Source organism: Sparassis crispa (assembly GCF_003851025.1).
Source record: "Sparassis crispa DNA, contig_000001F, whole genome shotgun sequence".
Taxonomy (NCBI): Eukaryota; Fungi; Basidiomycota; class Agaricomycetes; order Polyporales; family Sparassidaceae; genus Sparassis; species Sparassis crispa.
Genome location: NW_020939748.1, coordinates 2,653,999 through 2,674,247, shown reverse-complemented (window position 1 = coordinate 2,674,247; position 20,249 = coordinate 2,653,999). Strand labels below are relative to the sequence as shown.

Genomic DNA, 20,249 nt, shown 5'->3' with positions numbered 1-20,249 from the left:
TTGCGGTGACAAATTGACGCGTGACAAGTGTGACAGGCGTGTCGCGTTTCGACGCGGCGTGACCGACGCGTTCTTGTTGAATGTGCAAAATACGCGCAAATCTCCAAGAACATATAAAACCCACTGTCTCTTCTCGCTCTTCCCCACCGCCACCTCTACCACATCGACTCATAGAGTCCACCTCATCCTACTACATCTTCCTCACTACCTCATCGATTACTTACAATGTCTCTTGCTGGCACTAGCACCCCGCCTCGCCTCCCGTCTCCTGCCCCTACTCCGAGCAAGAAGGTTAGCCTCACGTCTAGCCGCGTGCTATTAGCCCCCATCTGACTGTGTTTCATAGGCTGCAGCAGCCATGAGCGCCATGGCCCTCGCAACACCGACCAAGCCTTCCAAGAAGGCCTTAGTCTCTCTCATCGACGACGAGCGTGGCTCACATTCACCTGCTTCTTCCTCTGAAGCCGACGAAACCAAGGTGGACATCGATGTCTCAGTATATCGTGAACAATGGGTAGGAGAGGTAGATCTCCCCGAGAGTACGTGTTCGACCCGTCTTCGCTATGTTTCTCCCTTCTGACATCACGTACACAGAGATGGAGCCCCTTCTCATGGAGACCAAGCGCCGCTTTGTTCTATTCCCAATCCAGTATCATGAGGTATATACATTTTGCCCTTGATGCCTGAGTAAACGTTGATGGCCACCTTCACAGATCTGGCAAATGTACAAGAAGGCCGAGGCGTCGTTCTGGACGGTCGAAGAGATTGACCTCTCCAAGGACCTCCACGACTGGAATAACCGCATGAATGACAACGAGCGCCACTTCATCTCACATGTACTCGCCTTCTTCGCCGCGTCCGATGGCATCGTTAACGAAAACTTGGTCGAGAGGTTCTCCAACGAGGTGCAGGCGGCCGAAGCGCGCTGCTTCTACGGCTTCCAGATCATGATGGAGAACATCCACTCTGAGACATACTCTCTGCTTATTGACACCTATATCAAGGACCCCAAGCAGCGCGGCTACCTCTTCGACGCCATTGAGACGATCCCATGCATCAAGAAGAAGGCAGACTGGGCTCTGCGCTGGATCTCGGACGAGCGATCGGCTTTTGCTGAGCGCCTCGTTGCTTTCGCTGCCGTCGAAGGGATCTTCTTCTCCGGCTCGTTCGCATCGATCTTCTGGCTGAAGAAGCGTGGTCTCATGCCTGGCCTCACCTTCTCCAACGAGCTTATAAGCCGTGATGAGGGCATGCACACAGACTTTGCGTGCCTACTCTTCAATCACCTGAAGCGTCGCCCTCACCCGGATGTTATCAGGAAGATCATCGTGGAAGCTGTCGAGATTGAGCAGGAGTTCCTCACAGGTAAGCGTGACATCGTGTTGTATCTTGCTGTTTCTTATGTTCATGTTTTCATCGTAGTGGCCCTGCCATGTGCGCTCATCGGTATGAACGCAGATCTAATGTGCCAGTACATTGAGTTTGTCGCAGACCGTCTGCTTGCCGCGCTTGGTGATCCTAAGGTCTACAATGTTGCGAACCCCTTCGACTTCATGGACATGATCTCGCTGCAAGGCAAGACGAATTTCTTCGAGAAGCGCGTTTCGGATTATGCTAAGGCGGGCGTCAGTTCGACGTCGCAGGGTGATGGAAAGGTATTGTAAGTATTCCTGTCGACCTCTCTCGCCTCCATGTTGTCTTATTGTTTCTCCACAGCTCGGTCAACGAGGACTTCTAGATGTCGCACAGTGCTAAGCTATGATTTGTTGCATTTATCTTATTGTCACCATTTGTACTCGTCGACAGCCCTATCGTTGATATGTAGACCTGTGTTATCATTAGTATGCAGCCCACTGTACCCAGTACCTCCGTTCATACATTTCATCAGAATATCGTACCATCTGAGCTTGGTTTGCATCGTCTGTTTTATGATGTGACTTGTTGAGGAAGTTGACGAATTGTAAGGCCCTATTCGGGATCCCGATAATCCGGCCGCTGTAGAATCCTCTGCCCGCCAAAAGTTAAATGGACTCCAGAATGCCCAATATGGCTACAGATAAGATGAGATCCCATGTTGCCGGGGATTTGCCGCTCACGTGTTAAAGTCGAGACTGGTCACGACAGACCGAGACTGATGTGGAATTAGCCAATCGGTTGCTCGGCAAATCACTCCCCTTCCCAATGAAGATGTCGGTCAGGGCTCGGTTGAGGCTCGGGCACCTAAGCTAGGGTTAGAGGCTCTGGGCCAACGGTCTTTTCATCACATGACAGGTGTGCGATAATCTCTGCGCTGTTTTGGGACATTGCTAGAGCGGCTCTATAATGATTATCGGGATCCCGAACAGGGCCTTAGTAAGCACCTGATGAAATGTGATTGATAAGGCTGAGATATGTGTGAACGTAGCGTGGAGTATGAGGTCTCCGAGACATTCACATCGTATGTGGAGCAACGTACAGTCGACTAGTACTATCAGTAACCCGGATATGCCATATGGCCCAGAAGTGCCATACTTTTTCTACAGTTTGATCCTCTACACCGATTGCCTCAAAATTATTCAGGGATGCTCTCATGAATTGCACTTCAACACTGTAAAAGTTTGAGAATTAAACGTGGCCCACTTGGGTCCCACAAAATTCGGGATGTATTTGGCTGGTACCACACCTCGGCATGTCTCCAAAATGTTCAACACTAGTCAGAAAAATCCGAAAAAATAGTCGCTAGTATTCTATGTGCTACAGAAACAATCTCTGGAGTGCCGAAGACAATCGGGTAAGGTAGTGTGTAGCGGGACCAGAAGTGCCATATTATGGCACATCCGGGTCATCGATAGTATTGCCTTTGATACGACTGGCTATTCCTGAGACGTCGATGTTGAACAACAACGGTCGTATAGCGATACCCGGGGTACGTGGCGGTCTGATGCACTGGGACAAATCACAGTCCTAAATGCTGGTCGTGGACCGTGCGGTATCTTCACCAGCTGAACTAACAAATGATCGACACCGTCAGAGTTCATTTAAGCCCACACTCATCGGGGTAGAAATGGCACACACAGTGCTGGCTAACGTGTCTTCTTCGATTCCACAGTAGTCACGGACGGCCCAGCTTGCGATTCTTCAAGGACAGACATGATGATATAGGCAACGAGTACTACATTTGCCGCTGCAACCGCGGTGATAGCAGCGTATGTCGCGTTTCCTGTGAAATGGAGTTGGCTCGATAACGGTACGGACAGTTGACGACATACCTGCCCAGAGATAGTCCTTGGAGAGGAAGTAGGCAGAAAGGGGCGCAACTGCAAGAGATAGGCTGAACAGAATGAGCTTAATGAGGACACCACTGTCATACGCATGAGTCGTGGAAGATATTGCGGGGAAGAGCAGGGCTTATACTTACCCTTGCTGAGCGGCTTGGGCACTAACTTTCTCCACGGCGACTTGTTCGCTCATTCTCGTGAATAGTTCGCGCAAATTTGTGTCGCACAACAATATTATCCCACCTTTAGTACATACAGGTGGAACAAGAACAGAGTGGACGTTGAACGTTGAATGTTCAACGCAATTTGTCGTATTTAGATGGCTGCCTTCGCACGTGATGGCGACTTGACCTCTGAAACTTTGAGTTGATTTACTAAGTGTCATATCTGAACACTCTACTGGCAGCCTTCACTGGAAAGGCCTTGGGCAAATATCACTGCGCGATGAAGCGAATCAGCATCTCGACGCCCTCCTCGCCTCTTCGCCGTTTATCTGAACACGAGATTACTCGACCTGAACCTATTCCCGAGCCCGAGAAAGGGGGGGTGGCGGCACCAGCAAAGAGGATATTTTGGTCCATCATTTCTCCAAGCGAATGGGATATTCTTATAGCTTCGACGTGTCTCAAGCTCCTGCTCTTCCCCGCCTAGTATGTCTGACGCTTATACTGTCTGCGCTCCTCTATAAGCTGCTTCGGTTGTAGCAGGTCTACCGATTTTGAAGTGCATAGAAATTGGCTGGCGATCACGCATTCTTTGCCGCTATCGAAGTGGTACTACGATGTATGTCTCATGCCCTTCGTCACAGGGAGACTTCGCTCATTATGTTATCGTTATAGACTACTTCTGAGTGGAGTGAGCCTGTCTCACAGCTTTTTTCTTCCAAGTTACTCATGAAAGACTCATACAGCCCTGGACTATCCACCCTTTTTCGCCTATTTCGAGAAGCTATTGTCTATCCCCGCATACTTCATCGACCCCAAAATTGTTGATCTCAACAATTTGAACTACGACGCATGGTCTGTTATTGCATACCAGCGCACAACAGTAATATTGACGGAGCTTGTACTGGGTGCAGTCGTGCTCAGGTAGGTGCTGCTGATAAAACCTTTTTTGCAAATACTGATGTTCGAAGATTTATACGGGGGGCCGTAGATGCAACAACTCAAAAATTTATATCTGCTTCACTCTTTCTTCACCCTGGCTTTCTCATAGTAGACCACATTCACTTTCAATATAATGGCTTTATGTTCGGGATTCTCTTATGGTCCATTCTCATGGCACGCAATGTAAGAATATATGCAAAAAGAGTGTCATTATTCCTCATACCTACTCATGGGAACCTTACAGGACAACAAGCTCGCGAGTGGGCTGCTCTTCGCCATCCTCCTCAATTTCAAGCACATATACATGTATCTCGCGGTGAGCAATCTCCCTGCTTGATGTTCACGTCACTCGTACTAAGTATTTCTCTCGTGAACGCAGCCAGCGTACTTCGTGTACCTCCTGCGCTCCTTTTGCATCTCCCCATCCGGCGAACTGCTCACCACCGAATTCCTCACGCTCGCCAACATTGTTATCTCGGTGTTCCTCCTGTCGCTAGGACCGTTCTTGCTTATGGGGCAGTTACCGCAACTTCTCGGTCGACTTTTCCCTTTCACTCGCGGTTTAAACCATGCATACTGGGCACCAAACGCCTGGGCGCTGGTAACCGCGCTCGATCGGGTTCTCCTACGATGTGTGTACTTCGGCTTAGAATCATTGTGCATAGTTATCTGACTTCATATGGCACATGGTAGTCATTAAGTACGGTCGGATCCAAGCGTCAGTCAATGTCTCCGGAGTCGTATCCACCTCCCGTGGTCTTGTCGGTGACACGGTCTTTGCGGTGCTCCCGAACGTGAAGCCGATACACACCTTTGCAATAACCATAGCTTTCCAAGCTGTAAGTCCACACTATCTCTTCTATGTAGTTTATCAATTTAGAGTGAATGTGTGTGTTAGCTCTATCTCCTGAAGCTGTGGAAAACGCCGACGTACAAGTCGTTCGTGACTGCGTTGACCTTGTGCGGATACACGTCGTTTATGTTTGGCTGGCATGTGCACGAGAAGGCTATTCTTCTTGTTCTCGTACCACTCAGGTATGCAGCTGCGTCTGGTCCCCCTAATTGCATTGAATATAACCCCCTTCCCAGTCTGCTGGCGGCAGAGAATCACGCGTACTTCCGGACGTTTATGATTGCGTCCGTGGCTGGGATATTCTCTCTGTTCCCATTGCTGTTCACTCCTGCAGGTTAGTCTCTGATTACTACTCGCTGGGAAGAAATCATTTCGAAGACTTCGTGAACAGAGACCCTAGTTAAGATCATCTATTCTGTCCTCTGGGCCATCATCGTTTTTACACCTCTTCATCGAAGGGTTTACGAGTGAGTATTTCTTACTTTGTCCAGCAAACTGTAAATATACTGTGTTCACCTTACACAGATTTCCCCGGTCCCTACCTTTCGTCATCATTGACAGTCTCGAGAAGCTGTATCTAGTAGGCTTCGTGCTTCTCCAGCTATTTGTCACACTCTTCTCTCTTTTTACTGTCCATAGCTCCGCGCCTCACTCGGAGAGTACACCAATATGTACTGCTGTGGAAGGTGTCTCGTGTCCTGAACCAGATCCGTCTTCTGTAGTCGTACGGGCAGCAGCGCTCGAGTTTCTACCATTGATGCTTACGAGTGTGTACTGTGCTGTGGGGCTAGTGTGGGCTTTCATGAGATTGTCGTTGATATACCTGTGCAAGATGGATTAATCCTCAATAAATGTGGCTTGTGATTGAATTGCAGTCAAAGACCGATAAGATTAGATCTAAATTTTGGCTCGTGCACGATCGCCGATCTACATAGCTCAACACCTCTTGACCTCGTTCTGCGATGGTACGCACTCTGACGGTTTTTCGGACAGTTCATTGACGCAGAAAAACTAATGGTCTCTAGATCCGCCGTCAGATTCGCGAACGCCGCCAATATATCTACGCGAAGTCTCTGGAAGCTCAAGAGCGCCAAACATATGAGCGGAAGCAGCAGCTGAAGGATGCTCTGGCTACGGGAAAGGCTCTTCCAACAGAGCTCAGGAAGGATGCGCCGAATCTTGGCAACGACCTGGCTTTTGATGAGGCTCAGACTGGTACGCCTGTATCATGATTTTCTCGAGGCGTTTCTAAACTTTCTGACATTTGCAGACCCCACTTCCCATGTTGACAATGAGTACTCCCGCGCGGGTATGCAGGACCCGAAGATTATCGTCACGACGTCCCGCGATCCCAGTTCCAAGTTGATGCAGTTCGCCAAAGTGAATGTTTTATTTTACACCGAGTAAGCTCAACTGACCACCATTCACGCAGGAAATGCGCCTCGTGTTCCCTAACTCACACCGAATTAACCGTGGAAACTACGTCGTGAAAGAGTTGGCAGAGGCTTGCAGAGCGAATGATGTAACAGACCTGGTAGTTCTGCATGAACATCGCGGCACACCTGGTGAGCAGCGGCACTCGCATCATCCTGGGAGGAGGCTCACCCAAATGCAGACGCAATGATTGTCTCGCATTTTCCACATGGCCCTACAGTGTACTTCACACTCCACAATGTCACGCTTCGGCACGATATCAACTCGTACAAGGAGTCCACTGTCTCTGAGCAGTACCCTCATCTCATCTTCGAGAACTTCAGTTCTAAACTCGGAGAGAGAATTGGAGATGTACTGAAGTACCTCTTTCCTGTTCCGAAAGAGGATAGCAAGCGTGTGATGACCTTCTCAAATGAAGACGACTTCATCTCATTCAGGTCAGTGTCGTGTGACCCCAGTCCCTTTTAGAGAATGTCATTCATGCTCTACAGGCATCATGTTTTCTTGAAGATACCTCCACGACAAATACAGCTTGCAGAAGTCGGACCTCGCTTTGAGATGAAACGTGAGCTGTACCCTTTCTTTCCTGGGCACTACTGGCTCACATCCGTCTAGCATATGAGATTCGCCAGGGAACTATCGAGCAAACAGAAGCAGAGCGGGAATGGGTATTAGCGCATTACTCAAGGACGGCAAAGAAGCGCTCGCTGTTGAGCGGGCCTGCTCCACGTCCTTCTACGACGAATGAAGACTCCGAGCCGAACCCGAAGAAGCGGAGACAGCGGTAGTACAGGAGGGTATATCTGCCTGACCACTTCCACCTGGTGTCACTCTTTGTGATTATCGATCGGTCTCCGAGGAAGTTTGCGACCAGGAACAGTTGATTGCACCTGCAGGAGTAGCACCGTAGTCGAGATGTCGCTCTGTCGCTCCATTACAGCGGCTCCGGCTTACACGTACCATATCACCTTGCAGAGAATGATGCATGCCAGTGAGCATTTGATGTGTGCGTCTCAGACGCCTAGTCTACATCTAGTTTACCTGGACATGTACTTCAGTCCACGTGTAATTGGCGATCCACTGCTGCGAAACCTTCGAAAAAAGAAGTAAATAAATCAATGGCTGCCTGGACGTCGTGAGAGCCTGCTATTTCTCTGATGGAGTGCATGGACAGCATCGCGCAGCCAACATCAACTGTCCGCACACCGATCTTCGAGAGCATAGGGCCAACGGTGGAACCACATGCCCTGTCCACAAGAACGTTAGGTCTAACTCATGACAATGAACCACGTAAAGAAGAACACGCACATATCGTTACGAACTTCGTAGTTCTGCACATTCCCGCTCTTTCTCTCTATCAATTTCTTGACGATGAAGCTGCCAATCGCATCGCTTGCATATCTCTGTTGCGCATTCGTCTTAATCACAACTCCACCATTCATCTTCGGACAATGGTTTTCTTCGTGCTTGCTCGTGTAGTTTGGGTGAATAGCGTGGCTCATGTCTGCACTGATGAGGAAGGAGCGTGCGACTGACTGAGCGTAGGCCGCAGATGTAGGAGATAGTCGCTGTAACAGCGACGGGACCAAGGATGATTCGGCGCCTGAGGTCGAAACAGAGCCTATTTCTTCGTGGTTGAAAAGGGCAATGCAGTTCACGTTGTCTTCAAGTGATGAGAACGACTCCGCGCCCGCATAGCTCGCAATGGCTTCCACGGCTGCAAATCTGTCATGGAGGTATCATTATCGGTATCATGGATCGCGGTAAGGATTATGTACGAGCACAGCTGGTTGTCCAACCGAGGGCTGAATATGAATTCATTCCGGAGACCTCCGAAAGTCGCCGGTTGAGTGTCGTACAGATGCCTGTAATGAGCTCAGTGTAACGACAGTGGGATTCGTGGAGCCTTACAACTCAAAGTCGTGGATCTCTTCAGGAGCGACGGAAAGTTCTTCCGCTAACACCGCCAGAAGAGTTGGGTCATGGTCATCCTGGATGTCTGTGGCAGACTTCCGTGTCTTATTCTGCATCTTCGGACTCTCCGAGCTCTCCTGCGCGGAATTAAGTTGCGATTCAATCTGGCCGATAATTGGGACGAATTCCGTCTCGTGGTTGAAGACGAACTTGTCATTCGCAGTCCTGTCCACTGATGCGAAGGGTTCAGGTATGTAAGCTCCAAAAGGCGAGAATTACTTACAATGGATGGCGAGAGTCGGTATTCTCAGTAGAGGCCTCTCGATCTTGATGAGCTTCGATGTGAAACCCCCGCTTTTGTCTTTCAGAACAATCCTGCCCGCTAGCGATAAATCGCGATCTAGCCAGGAATGCCAGATGCCCCCGCCATACAGCTCCACCCCAACCTGGAGGTAGCTTGCCTCGGATTTCTTTGATACGGGCCGTACCTGAGAAAAAATTAAGATCGACGGAGCGAAATGAGGCATCGTAATGGTCTCTTACTCTCAGATTCGGACTATCCACATGGGTAGCAACAATTGACACCCCGGAGCCCGAGGTCCATCTCTGCGGAATTGTAAAGGCTAAAAGAGCACTCTGATTGCTGGGAGGAGGTGGTCACATTAGCAAATCAAGCACTACGGCGCGTCTGCCTACCGCGTGAAATAGTACTTTCCCCCAGCCTTCAACTCCTTTTCCCAGTCATCCTTCTCTCTGATCTGAGCTTGGAAATAAGACAGTGAGGGACCAAAAAATATGGGCACACGACCTTCCGAAAACCAGCCTTCTCCAGCCGAAGCGATGCCGAGTGCACCGCATGGAAAGGAGTTGGGGACGAGTTGACGAAATTGAGCAACTTTAAGGCGGCTTCAGGACTGGGCTGGTACATCTTCATCGTCTGGAAGAACTTCAAAGGAGTGGCACGAGCGATGGCGCGAAATTGGTGTATCGCGAATCTTGCGGGTCCGTGGCTTCGGCTGTCGCACGTCAGACCGCGACACGCCGACTAGCACACCCGTGCGCAACCCGACCTTCACTATGTACTGTACTAGAAACGGTGAAATGGATGAAGTCAGCCGACTACACCAACTACGTGGCTCGGGTACGGAAAAGCACCTCGTTCGCCAGCGCTAGAGTAGAAAGAGCACTGTATGTGCTACCGTCATCATATGGTAGCCACATGTACAGTAAAATCCTAGTCCAAGGCCTGTTCTCCTTAAAATACATGTAACTATAAGCAACCCAAAGCCCCGTAGCCCGAAGTTTTTCATGCATTCCGGATGTGGAGAGTTACCACATTTTCACATTTTCATTATTCTGCAGGAACGCTATGTACAGAGATGCATGACAGCACTGCAGCTGGGATCCGGCGGTCGATACCACTCCTACGTTAAGAGCAGAACTCTGCAGGCGGATTTGGCGAGCGTTGGTGGCGTCCACAGTGACCTAACTCTTCCGTATCGGAGTAGTGACCACCCCGCTCCCCCCAATATGTACAATAGCACAGATATCGATCTTCGATCTTCCCTGCTCTTAATATCATGAACCCATGACGACGATGAACGCGACGGCGAACCTTCAGGTCCCGTACCCGAAATACATAGCACCGACCTGCAGGATGCACTTATAAGGTGGTGTGGCTCGAGAACTTCAGAATTCAAAGCAGTCGTATCTGTCGTTTCTTGCCTCGCCATATACGGGTATCGTTACTCTCTCATAGAGACATTGGTCACAATAGCCCTTGGACGTCTATAAACAGAAAACGAATCGGAAGAAGCAGACGCGACAGGACTACCTGTGCAAAACAACCGAGGAAAACCCAATGCGCCATTAAGACAAGGACGCTCACCGCATGAACCACTGGGGTAAAACCGTGGTTCAGAGGATGAGTTCTGATCATGCTTAACGACGAATCAACGTACACTATGTGATACAACTCGGTCACTTCTCGACCGAAGACAAACGATCAATATGGTTTGTGTCTGTTCTTCTTCAACTCTTTCTCAAGCTGCTTGGCTTTCCTGTGACCAATCTCGACCTGATTGACAGAGTTGTCCGCCTTCTTCAATTTCACAGGTCGGTTGCCGACATATTTCCCTAAAATTTATCATTGTTAGGTCATGCATAGGACTTCAATAGCCAACTTCATACCATCCATTTCCTTCCAAGCTCTCAGGAAGTCTTCGGGATCAGAAAATGCGACGAACCCAAACTTGGCCTATACACAAATTAGCTTTCGGTTATACGCAATGAACTCTACACTCACCTTGCCACTCAGTCGATCTCGGATGACCCTTGCTTTCTGAAACGAGGGATACTTGTTGAATGCGTTCGCCAACACGTCATCAGACACATCATTACTCAGGTCTCCAACGAACAGGCGGAACCAAGCTGTTCGGGGCACGAATAAGTAAAACAGCAGAATAAAACTTCCTTGAATACTCACAAGGACTCCACTCCAGCAAGGTCTGATCTTCCCAGACCTTCCCAGCACCCTTGCGCAGCACCGTTGTCCTCTTACCACCTTTGGCGAGTTTTCCGCCCGCACCACCGCGCTTGTCTATCATTGCGCCCGGAACGTACACGCTTTGCTGTGCCAGAATTCCCACATCGTACTCGTATGCATTGGCTGGTACAGGTGCGGTGTGGGCAGACGTCGACGATCCGGGAATGGGATACATTGGACCCTGATAGGGTTGATGATAAGGGTTGACATCAGTGGACTGTTGCTGCTGATATTGCTGGTAGTAATTCTGTGCTGAGTATGGGTCCATGTTTAAGGAACGAGATGCTTCGGCGAGGAGTACTGAGGAACGTTGACCGAGAAGAAGAAAGCCGCGAGGCTGTAAGCGATTGAGGCTCGTGTCTTACGGGGTCCTTCCACTCTTACGTAATCACAAAGTCGGACCGTAACGCTGGTTAGTGCAGCACCGTTGACAAGCACCTCAAGAACCCACCTCCGCCCCAAGCTCAAGCTCAAGGTGAATACACATAGTTGCGTTGGGATCCACTGGTCACCACTACGGTCACGTTTGTCTCAAAACTTGAAATGTCGAGCCAGACCAGGATGGATGGACCAGTAAACACCAGATGAGCCGCGCGAGCTGACTATCCATTACCAGATGCCATTCGTCAAAAACATCAAGTCGGACGCCTACTTCTCACGTTTCCAGGTCAAGTACCGTCGGCGGAGGGAGGGCAAGACCGACTGTCAGTCCATTCAATATTGTGCCATGTTCCGTTCTGATCGATCTCTTCAGATTACGCCCGCAAGCGGCTGGTGACTCAGGCGAAGAACAAGTAGTGAGTATCGCTGGCCTTCATCGCTAACAGAATGCATATCGAGGCTTGTGTCCATCCAGCAACGCTCCCAAGTACCGTTTGGTCGTTCGCTTCACCAATAAAGAAATCATAGTGCAGATCGTCTATGCTCGTCTGCAGGGAGACTTCGTTCTGTGCGCCGCTCGATCAAAGGAGCTACCCCGCTACGGGATTAACCATGGTCTAACAAACTGGACTGCTGGTGTGTTCACCCTTGTTCACGCTCTTGTAACCGCTGACTGAGTCCCGTGCGTTGGTCTCTCTTAGCTTATGCAACCGGTCTCCTTTGCGCGCGCCGTGCCTTAACCAAGCTTGGGCTTGCGGACAAGTACGAAGGTGTTGCGGAGCCTGACGGTACTATCTCCTTGATCGAGACGCTCGACGATGAGGATGCTCCCAGGCCGTTCAAGTGTTACCTTGATGTCGGGCTCAAGCGCACGTCAACTGGTTCCCGAGTGTTCGGAGCCCTTAAGGGTGCCAGTGACGGCGGTATCTACATCCCGCACAACGAAAAGCGCTTCCCTGGCTACGATCTAGAGTCGAAGGAGTTGGACAGCGAGGTGCTAAAGAAGTACATCTTCGGTGGTCATGTGGCGGAGTACATGGAGTCCCTGGAAGAGGAGGATGATGAGAGGTGGGTATATGCAGGTGAATCCACTCTCTGTGTTTGCTGAACGACGCTTTACAGGTTCAAGAAGCAATTTGCCACCTATCTCGCCGATGGTATTGGCTCAGAGGATATCGAGGAGATCTACACCAATGCGTACGCTGCCATCCGAGAGGATCCTGAGTTCAAGCCTACGGAGAAAACGACCGACTGGAGGGCGGAGAGCGTCAAGTTCAGGACGCCCAAGACGACTCTCGCAGGACGCAAGGCCAAGATCCAGGCCAAGATCCAGGCTTTCCAAGCAGGTGCTGATGCGGTCGCGGATGAGGATGAGGATGACGCGGAGTAGAGGTCCTTCCACATGTTTGCCGGTTACGCGTAGGCTATGTACCTTCCGCTTGGCGTTTCCTACCTACCTATGTTCAGCCGCATCACAGATTTATGACATGCCATGCTTTCTCCATAGTACGAGTTTCATACCGATCGTGACACTAAGTTATGTTGCCCACGAACATACCAGAGAACGTGCGCGTATGCAGGTCACAGATGTCAAGCTGGCCAAACGTGAATCCAGATTCCGAAGCTACAACATGAAGAAAGGACTCACAATGTGTTATTGCAGGAGAATGTTGAGACAATGCTGTTCCGATGGCCCTTCTCGTCCACTCAAACAAAGATGTTCCTTCGCCTTCTCGAGATTGGAAACTCTGCAGCAGGACCGCTGCGTGAGTATTTGCACGGTTCATCCTGGAAGCTGTAGCAACTATGCTAGGTTCTTTACCGAAGGATACGTCAAAATTCCTACAAGGCACATGATGAAGATGGCCGCGAGGAATGACGGAAGACACGTACAGGACACAACCTTCCCATCTGCCAACGCTCCGCCCCGTCAGCATATCTACGAACCACATCCCCTTCACACGACTACAGAGCTCGGAGCCAATCTCACATATCCTGGCGAGTAAACATTGTCTCACTTCATCTGCCAAAAGTTGAGTCAACTGAGGTATCGAAGTTATGGGTAGCGTAGCTTGGGGAAGATGAGCGATCAGAGAGGACGGTGCGAAAAACGTAAACCGCAAGGTACTCCTGGTGAACAAGAGCTCGCATTAGCCAATCAATAAGAACTACTGTTACCCTCACCGATTGTCTACCCGCAGCCGTGCCTCTCCACCAACTGGCTTCGCTTTCCCTTGTCTAAAGGACATGAGAAATTCTTCCCCAGTCCCACCGACGGCCTCGAAGTGAGATCTTGTGGGCACACATGCTTGGGAAAGCGCATCAGATATCTTATCCAATTCGCCGTGGACCCGCTCGCAGAAGACACGATACTGCAGCATGTCAATGATCGGCTGCAACAATGGGGGCGTATGGACAACGCTTGGTGGCGCCGGTGCGCGGTGTATACTCATGCCAAGGCGTTCGGACTTCAAGTATGCATGAGTACGAAGCAGCAGGATGTGCAAGAGCCCGGATATGAGATCACAGATAGCATCACCGTCTCCGGCGCAGGCCTTGCTTTGTGACGGATCCTTATCTACCTGCGAAAGTATGGATCGGCAGAATGCTATTATGCGAAATAAGGTACGCACAAGCTCAAACTGAAGATCAGTAGCTTGAGCGGCTTCGATGACAATCAACCTTTCAGACACGCGAGCTGAAGCCGTAGGAAGATGGCTGGCTTCTCTGATGAGCGCAGAGAAGATCTCCTGTTCTACCACTTCTGCCCGTGCTGCATGCAGAGATTGCCCGACCGAAGAACCATCGAATAGAACCATCCGATTTTGAGTGGTGTGGCGGACTCCTCTTCCATCGGTTGTTGTGACAGTCACTTGCAGTCGAGTATTTTGACGCGACGGAAACTCGAGGGCACTTACGCGGTTGTCCTGCATGGACATACGCGCGATCGCTCGGCGTCGGAAGAGAGGTGGCGCTGTCGCATATTCCGCTTAGTCCACGGTTCTAGAGAGCAAGACCTCGCTTACATTCTTCGAGACCAAAAGAGACCAGAAAATCTTTGGATGTTTTGTCTGCACCTTTGCCAGTGGCCGATCCGAAGGGCAGAGGGGCAGGAATGAGGCCCCAATTCCCCGTTCTGATTTTTAAAGCATCGACCCAGTACTTCTCCGCCATAACTCGCCCAGTCTCCATTCGGTCTGCGGCAAATTTGAAAAGATCTGCTGCATTTCTCAGTGCTTGATCTTTGCCACCTGCGGCGAGTTGGGCATTAAAGGCTTGCACAGAAGGAATCGCAGGCTGTTTTGTAACGACTGTAACGGTTAACGCAGATGGCTGTGAGCCAGAATTTGGTGCCACCTGTGGGATATTTGGAGAGGAGAGTAGGAGAGCAAGTAAATCCCGAGCCTGAGACATCTCCCCAAGAGCAATACTGCGTTGAAGGGGTCAAATACCAGTTGAACACCATCCGGCCTGAACGCACTATAGCTGCGGGAGGACTTCCATTCGCATTTTCAGTAGCTCATCCGCATCCATTACGTGCCGCTTTTCTTCAAGACTGCTCTTGTCTCGCATTTCTTCAATCGTGGGCTCCACCTTTCGTTGCTTATGTCGTTTCTCGAAGAAGTCAAGCCCGCGTTCCACAAAGATTCTGCGTAAGTTGTCTCCCACAATCGCATAATAATCTTCTTTTCTGGAGAATCGTTAGAAGTATGACGTAGTTGACAACAACTTCCTTACGGCTCATAGATGAACTCCCCGTCCGGTGTTATGTCAAGTAGTACAGGTATTGGGTGTCCTTCGTCGTCCTTATAAGGTCTTTCAAGCGACAGCTTGAGTTCCTTCCAGGGAGATCCGTCCCTCATGCTAGAGCCAAGCAATCAGAGGTGTACTATGATGAGAATGCGTTGAGAATGCGGGTGCGTTGTAAGCCACTTTAAAGTGTAGAAGTGACAGTTGGAGCCACAATGATTAATTGGCAAACGGCGCTGCGTATATACTAGATATGGATCGACTGTCATCCATAGCCATATATAGTCAGCAACGGAGACTAGGCGCTGCGGGCCGACAGAGCTCTGAGTCAAGTCACGATGTTTCTCAAAAGAGCAGCTCAATGCTCAGCACCGTTTTCTCTCCATGTCTGTTGTTTAGCAGATGCTACTCACGTCCGTGTCTATATTCTGTCTTCGAAGCTGACATGATCAAGAACTCACACCAATCGACACCTGAAGGCACTCCTGGTCCGTCTATGAGGCGAAAATCAGAGGACGAGGACCCAAACAGGATCAGCAAAAAGCCCAGAACGAGAGTCAGGTACGAGCATCGTTGCTAAGATCGGGCCCTTCCTCCGTGTAATTCTGAAAAAATCCTTAGTTATTCGTGCGGTGAATGTCATCGTCGCAAACAAAAGGTCACATTCGCCCAAATGTATTTTCTCGGTAGCAGATGTACTGACCGCAAAAACACAGTGTGATCGACAAATACCATGCTCCCATGTGTGTAATAGCACCTCCCAATGTTGTTCGCGTCGCTGACCTCGCACATATTCAGTGTATTGCCAGGAAGGTTCCGGAACTGTGCAAAGCATATACTCCAGGCAAGACCGACCAAGATATTCATGTGCGATTAGCTAGGCTAGAGCATATCATTGAAGTCGCTTTGCCTCAATATTCGTCACATGGCAACACTCCATATTCAGATGGACATGCAGGAAGCGAACGTCGTCGATCATCCTCTCTCGGTCCGGATGAAGGAAATGGTTCACAGCCTGAAGAAGAAGACCCAAGCGGTGGAATGCTCGAGAATGGGAGGTGGTACGGCAAGAGCGCTTCAGGAAGTGTTGCTGCACCAGTGGTCCTAGAGCAGGTATGTTACATAGCTGGTGCTTGAAGGGTCATTTGGTCAATTGTCTACGCAGTTACAGCACATGGTGGTTCCTGGGTCGGCTTCCGAACACATGTCCTCAGGTAGCTCACTATCTGTGAATACGCTTCATACCGACCTTCTAGCTGAGCCAAAGCTATTAACTACTACCCCGGAGCCATCAGCTGCGGACAAGCTCAAGCTCCTCATTCGCGATTATGGCTTTGCTCCTCATAAGGTCACTGAACTCATCAGTGAACTTCCGCCCAGGAGTCTATCTCACAAACTAGTCGATTATTACTTTTCTGCGATGTATGTGACTTTGGTTGATGGACATTGGGTCCTACACTAATTTCGCCACGATACAGTAACTGGACCCGCTACCCCATTTCTGAACGCGATTTCCGCGCTTCATACACTTGCATCTACACGGAGGGAACTACGATAAATCCCAACAACATCCGATTTCTCCCTCTACTATTCGTAGTTCTTGCAATTGCCATCAGGCTTGCTCCTGACGGTATAGCGGGCGATGAAAGTTCACGAAAATCAACATCTTCACGGTTCTACTGGTCCTGTAAGCAGCTGTACAGTGTGACGTTGTTTGTGTTATTCACTTGGCTTGTAGCACGTCGATCACTCCTCATCGTTGCTGCTATTCAACCAGATTGCTTCGAGATGGTTTTGACTCGTATGTTAGTGAGTATCTGCCGCGCCCCACGAATCTTCCGAAGCCCTCAATATTTTGTTAGAGTGCTCGCTTCCTCACCCTCGACCGTCGGATGACTGAGTCCTGGAGCCAGCTGGGCGCTGCTGTGAGGACTGCACAAGCTCTAGGTCTCCATCGAGATGGTGCGGCTATGGTAAGAGTATTCGCGTTTAGTCCGTAGGTGATAGAGCCTTATCTCAATATTAGGGCATGGATCTCGTACAAGTGGAGAAACGTCGCCGAATATGGTGAAGCATCGTTGTTGTTCTGATCGTGTTGTCTTGCTAAGTGTGCGAACAGGGCTCACTTATATCATGCCGACCGGTCTATCGCTCTCGTTCTGGGAAGACCAATCGCAATCCAGGACGAGTACACCTCCACATTGCCTCCTACGAACGTGGAAGACATTTTCGCCGAACTCCGTAATCCGCTTCCTCTCACCACCCCGACACATGCAACTTTCATGATTCTCAGGAATTCCCTAGCTGGTATCATGGGTCGCATGTCACACCACTTCCAGAAGGTGCGATCTGCAAGTCACTACTCGGATGTGCTCGCCCTGGACGACGAACTGTTGAGGTTCATGCAGACTCTCCCCCCTCATTTTGCCGTCGATCCGGACACCTCACTTGATCAATCGCACCCATACATTCCTGTACATCGGTTTCTCCTTGTCACTGAGATACTCTTCGTGAGACTCACGTTAAATCGTCCCTATCTCCTGCGGCGCTTAGATTCCGACCGGTACATCCGTTCAAGAAAGGCCTGCTTCGAATCCGCACTAAAAGATTATCAGATCCGTCGAGCGTTTCAGGAATCCACCACGAAGCAGGCCCGGGATCCAATCGCTAGCGCATACCGAGAATTCCAGGCTGCCATGATTTCTGGGATCTATCTTGTCTTGTACCCAACAGGGAGTGACGCTGCCGCTATGCATGCGGTTTTGGATACTTTCATCGAAGCGCACGAGCGTATCCCTGAGCATGACGAAATCACGCGCAGAGAGGTCAAGATAATTCGCTTCCTGAAAAGCAGATCTTCACAGATGGCGGGTAACGCAGATGACTCCAGAGAACACATCATGACGGTTGACTCCCCGTTGATGTCGGGCAAGCATGAAGTAGAAGCTCATCCGCTGCTCGGTCACCCTTCGAGAACTGTAGGCGTCACCTCGAACTTCATGCCAACTCCAACATACAACGGTGAATCGTCGACATCCGCCATACGATCGTCTACATTGGCACGCTCGCACAACCCCAATTATGCGCATCTGAGTCATGTGCAGCAGCTGCAACACGAGGAAAATGCGCATTCTGCGAGTGGCAGCCCTAGTGGAGACGACGATTCCACTGCGCAGTCTCTATTGGACCAGTGGTGCAATGTATTCAGCGGTGGACCCGCCGTTGACGATTCCATGGGCACCGCCGGTCTTCCATGGGGAACGCCTGGACTGGCTGATCTTTCTGGTTGGCTGGGCTCAGCCGCTTCGCCTCTTCTGGGAAATGAACCTCTGCCTGGGGTAGATGGTTCGGATTGGAGTTACTGGGAAACGCTGGTGAATCAGATACGTAGCAGCCCTGTGATTTAGTTCACCGATCAGTCTTGCATTTGCTTATTTGCTTGCTGGTCGCAGTAGTGCTATGTGATTGATGCATCACGCTCTATTTACATTAGTAACCAAAATCGTAATATAGAACTACCTCTGAAGCGATTTTTGTGCAATTGCAAGGCAGCCATTAATATTCTTTCTCGTACCATATTACAGCCTCTACTTCGAGGGGGAACAGTGCAGACCCTCCACAGGCTCAGGACATGCTCACAACTCAGATCAAGCACTCAGAATCACGGTGAGCGGCGACCAGTGACCGTGGTGGAGCCTACTGCACTCCCTGGAATACTGTATACGTAAGTTGCGATCGAATGCAGATGAAGTCACGTGACAGTGCAGCACCATAGTAGGCTTCGGTTTCTCTGTGATCTGCTCGTTCACTGTCTTTTCAGCATCTTTACTCGATACCACAAGAGTACCCTGTCACTGTCAATATATGCAAACTTTGAATCGATTCTTATATGGACCAACAGCGGAGGAGCGAGTTCGCGCGTGGCAAGGAAAGTTGCGACAAGAACAGCGTACCTTGGATCGGGAGATGAGGCAGGTTCGGTTCTCCCGTATAGCCTCCCGCTTTGTATCTCATTGCATTCTAGCTAGATGCCGTCACTAACAAAGCACGGCAGACGGTCAAGCAACTGGCTAATAAAGGAGACATCAAATCTGCACGCATACTGGCAAGAGAAGTTGTCCGGAGCAATAGGCAGAAGGACCGTCTATCTGTGAGCAAAGCACGGCTGGGCTCAATAGCGACACAACTCATGCAGCAAATGGGTGCGAGACCTATTCTTGTCAATTCTGAGTAGTACTCCCTATCTCACGTAGATATTAGCTATGGCAAAGGTCACCGGCTCGCTGCAGAAGTCGACCGAAATCATGAAGCTGTCGAATGCTTTGATCAAATTGCCACAGATCAGTCAGGTAATGCGTGAAATGAGCATGGAGATGACGAAGGTATTGCACTACAGAGTTGTCGTCCGGTTATAGGGATACTGACCTCATGCAGGCAGGTATATTGGAGGAAATGATGGATGATACACTCGAAATGGAGGATGACGAGGAGATCGAGGAAGAAGCAGATGCAGAGGTCGATAAAGTGCTCTTCGACCTTACCAACGGGAAGTTGGGCCAGGCGGCATCAGTTGAGACCGAGCTTCCAGTAAGCTGTCATACCACTGGTCGTCTCATATCTTTGACAAAAAATACGCAGTCACTTCAGGACAAAGTGGACGAGGAGGAAACCGAGCGGGCTATGGAGCAGTATCGGCAACAACTGAATGGGTTACTTAGTGGTTAGCACCCAGATCAAGAATATCTTCTTTCCGCGTGTTTCGGATGCCTGTAATATTGTATATATGTATTATAGAGGTACGCGTGGGGTGAGTGCATGGGGAGCATTTAGACAGCAGTATTGATCGAGGACAGGAAACGCGTCAACTCTCGGGGCACAAATAACTCACGCGTCAAAGCACGTAGTGATTGTACCTCACACAGAAGGTGATCCAAGAGAGCAAATATTGGCAGGAAATCGACCTACCGTCTCCTACCGAACGTATAGGCCGCTACGTAGTGCTGGAATAC

The 20,249-nt window shown here is 50.0% G+C and overlaps 10 protein-coding genes across 10 annotated transcripts; 6 read left to right on the top strand and 4 right to left on the bottom strand.

Annotated features, from left to right (window-relative positions):
* Nucleotides 1-225: 225 nt before the first annotated feature.
* SCP_0209380 (Ribonucleoside-diphosphate reductase small chain) lies at nt 226-1,738 on the top strand (the record flags this gene model as incomplete). The annotated part of the gene is made up of 6 exons (XM_027754849.1): nt 226-291; nt 347-539; nt 595-659; nt 714-1,365; nt 1,423-1,660; nt 1,717-1,738. The coding sequence occupies 6 exons, from the start codon at nt 226-228 to the stop codon at nt 1,736-1,738; spliced, it is 1,236 nt and encodes a 411-aa protein (XP_027610650.1).
* Nucleotides 1,739-3,062: 1,324 nt separating this feature from the next.
* SCP_0209370 (Vacuolar ATPase assembly integral membrane protein vma-21) lies at nt 3,063-3,450 on the bottom strand (the record flags this gene model as incomplete). The annotated part of the gene is made up of 3 exons (XM_027754848.1): nt 3,063-3,199; nt 3,249-3,340; nt 3,398-3,450. 3 exons carry the CDS (start codon nt 3,448-3,450, stop codon nt 3,063-3,065), a joined length of 282 nt encoding a protein of 93 aa, XP_027610649.1.
* A 251-nt stretch (nt 3,451-3,701) lies between these two features.
* On the top strand, nt 3,702-6,057 carry SCP_0209360 (Dolichyl pyrophosphate Glc1Man9GlcNAc2 alpha-1,3-glucosyltransferase; the record flags this gene model as incomplete). Its single annotated transcript, XM_027754847.1, has 12 exons — nt 3,702-3,907; nt 3,962-4,040; nt 4,097-4,112; nt 4,168-4,345; nt 4,393-4,546; nt 4,608-4,679; nt 4,743-4,995; nt 5,057-5,202; nt 5,262-5,398; nt 5,453-5,550; nt 5,608-5,683; nt 5,742-6,057. 12 exons carry the CDS (start codon nt 3,702-3,704, stop codon nt 6,055-6,057), a joined length of 1,731 nt encoding a protein of 576 aa, XP_027610648.1.
* A 121-nt stretch (nt 6,058-6,178) lies between these two features.
* SCP_0209350 (U3 small nucleolar ribonucleoprotein protein) lies at nt 6,179-7,438 on the top strand (the record flags this gene model as incomplete). The annotated part of the gene is made up of 7 exons (XM_027754846.1): nt 6,179-6,181; nt 6,242-6,431; nt 6,487-6,596; nt 6,649-6,781; nt 6,832-7,087; nt 7,142-7,215; nt 7,266-7,438. 7 exons carry the CDS (start codon nt 6,179-6,181, stop codon nt 7,436-7,438), a joined length of 939 nt encoding a protein of 312 aa, XP_027610647.1.
* Nucleotides 7,439-7,704: 266 nt separating this feature from the next.
* On the bottom strand, nt 7,705-9,498 carry SCP_0209340 (Aspartyl aminopeptidase; the record flags this gene model as incomplete). Its single annotated transcript, XM_027754845.1, has 8 exons — nt 7,705-7,897; nt 7,959-8,375; nt 8,429-8,515; nt 8,562-8,796; nt 8,848-9,052; nt 9,108-9,207; nt 9,261-9,322; nt 9,373-9,498. The coding sequence occupies 8 exons, from the start codon at nt 9,496-9,498 to the stop codon at nt 7,705-7,707; spliced, it is 1,425 nt and encodes a 474-aa protein (XP_027610646.1).
* Nucleotides 9,499-10,569: 1,071 nt separating this feature from the next.
* Nucleotides 10,570-11,284, bottom strand: SCP_0209330 (Uncharacterized RNA-binding protein; the record flags this gene model as incomplete). Its single annotated transcript, XM_027754844.1, has 4 exons — nt 10,570-10,700; nt 10,755-10,821; nt 10,870-10,994; nt 11,050-11,284. The coding sequence occupies 4 exons, from the start codon at nt 11,282-11,284 to the stop codon at nt 10,570-10,572; spliced, it is 558 nt and encodes a 185-aa protein (XP_027610645.1).
* A 441-nt stretch (nt 11,285-11,725) lies between these two features.
* Nucleotides 11,726-12,880, top strand: SCP_0209320 (60S ribosomal protein L5-B; the record flags this gene model as incomplete). Its single annotated transcript, XM_027754843.1, has 5 exons — nt 11,726-11,813; nt 11,864-11,906; nt 11,966-12,126; nt 12,192-12,558; nt 12,613-12,880. The coding sequence occupies 5 exons, from the start codon at nt 11,726-11,728 to the stop codon at nt 12,878-12,880; spliced, it is 927 nt and encodes a 308-aa protein (XP_027610644.1).
* Nucleotides 12,881-13,080: 200 nt separating this feature from the next.
* Nucleotides 13,081-15,353, bottom strand: SCP_0209310 (predicted protein; the record flags this gene model as incomplete). Its single annotated transcript, XM_027754842.1, has 8 exons — nt 13,081-13,085; nt 13,139-13,332; nt 13,384-13,620; nt 13,675-14,072; nt 14,124-14,464; nt 14,517-14,920; nt 14,972-15,181; nt 15,229-15,353. 8 exons carry the CDS (start codon nt 15,351-15,353, stop codon nt 13,081-13,083), a joined length of 1,914 nt encoding a protein of 637 aa, XP_027610643.1.
* Nucleotides 15,354-15,601: 248 nt separating this feature from the next.
* SCP_0209300 (hypothetical protein) lies at nt 15,602-18,647 on the top strand (the record flags this gene model as incomplete). The annotated part of the gene is made up of 11 exons (XM_027754841.1): nt 15,602-15,653; nt 15,720-15,801; nt 15,862-15,898; nt 15,957-15,983; nt 16,039-16,353; nt 16,406-16,662; nt 16,719-16,927; nt 16,979-17,049; nt 17,103-17,213; nt 17,267-17,307; nt 17,360-18,647. The coding sequence occupies 11 exons, from the start codon at nt 15,602-15,604 to the stop codon at nt 18,645-18,647; spliced, it is 2,490 nt and encodes an 829-aa protein (XP_027610642.1).
* A 457-nt stretch (nt 18,648-19,104) lies between these two features.
* SCP_0209290 (Vacuolar protein sorting-associated protein) lies at nt 19,105-19,965 on the top strand (the record flags this gene model as incomplete). Its single annotated transcript, XM_027754840.1, has 5 exons — nt 19,105-19,215; nt 19,265-19,442; nt 19,501-19,622; nt 19,675-19,827; nt 19,879-19,965. 5 exons carry the CDS (start codon nt 19,105-19,107, stop codon nt 19,963-19,965), a joined length of 651 nt encoding a protein of 216 aa, XP_027610641.1.
* Nucleotides 19,966-20,249: the final 284 nt, after the last annotated feature.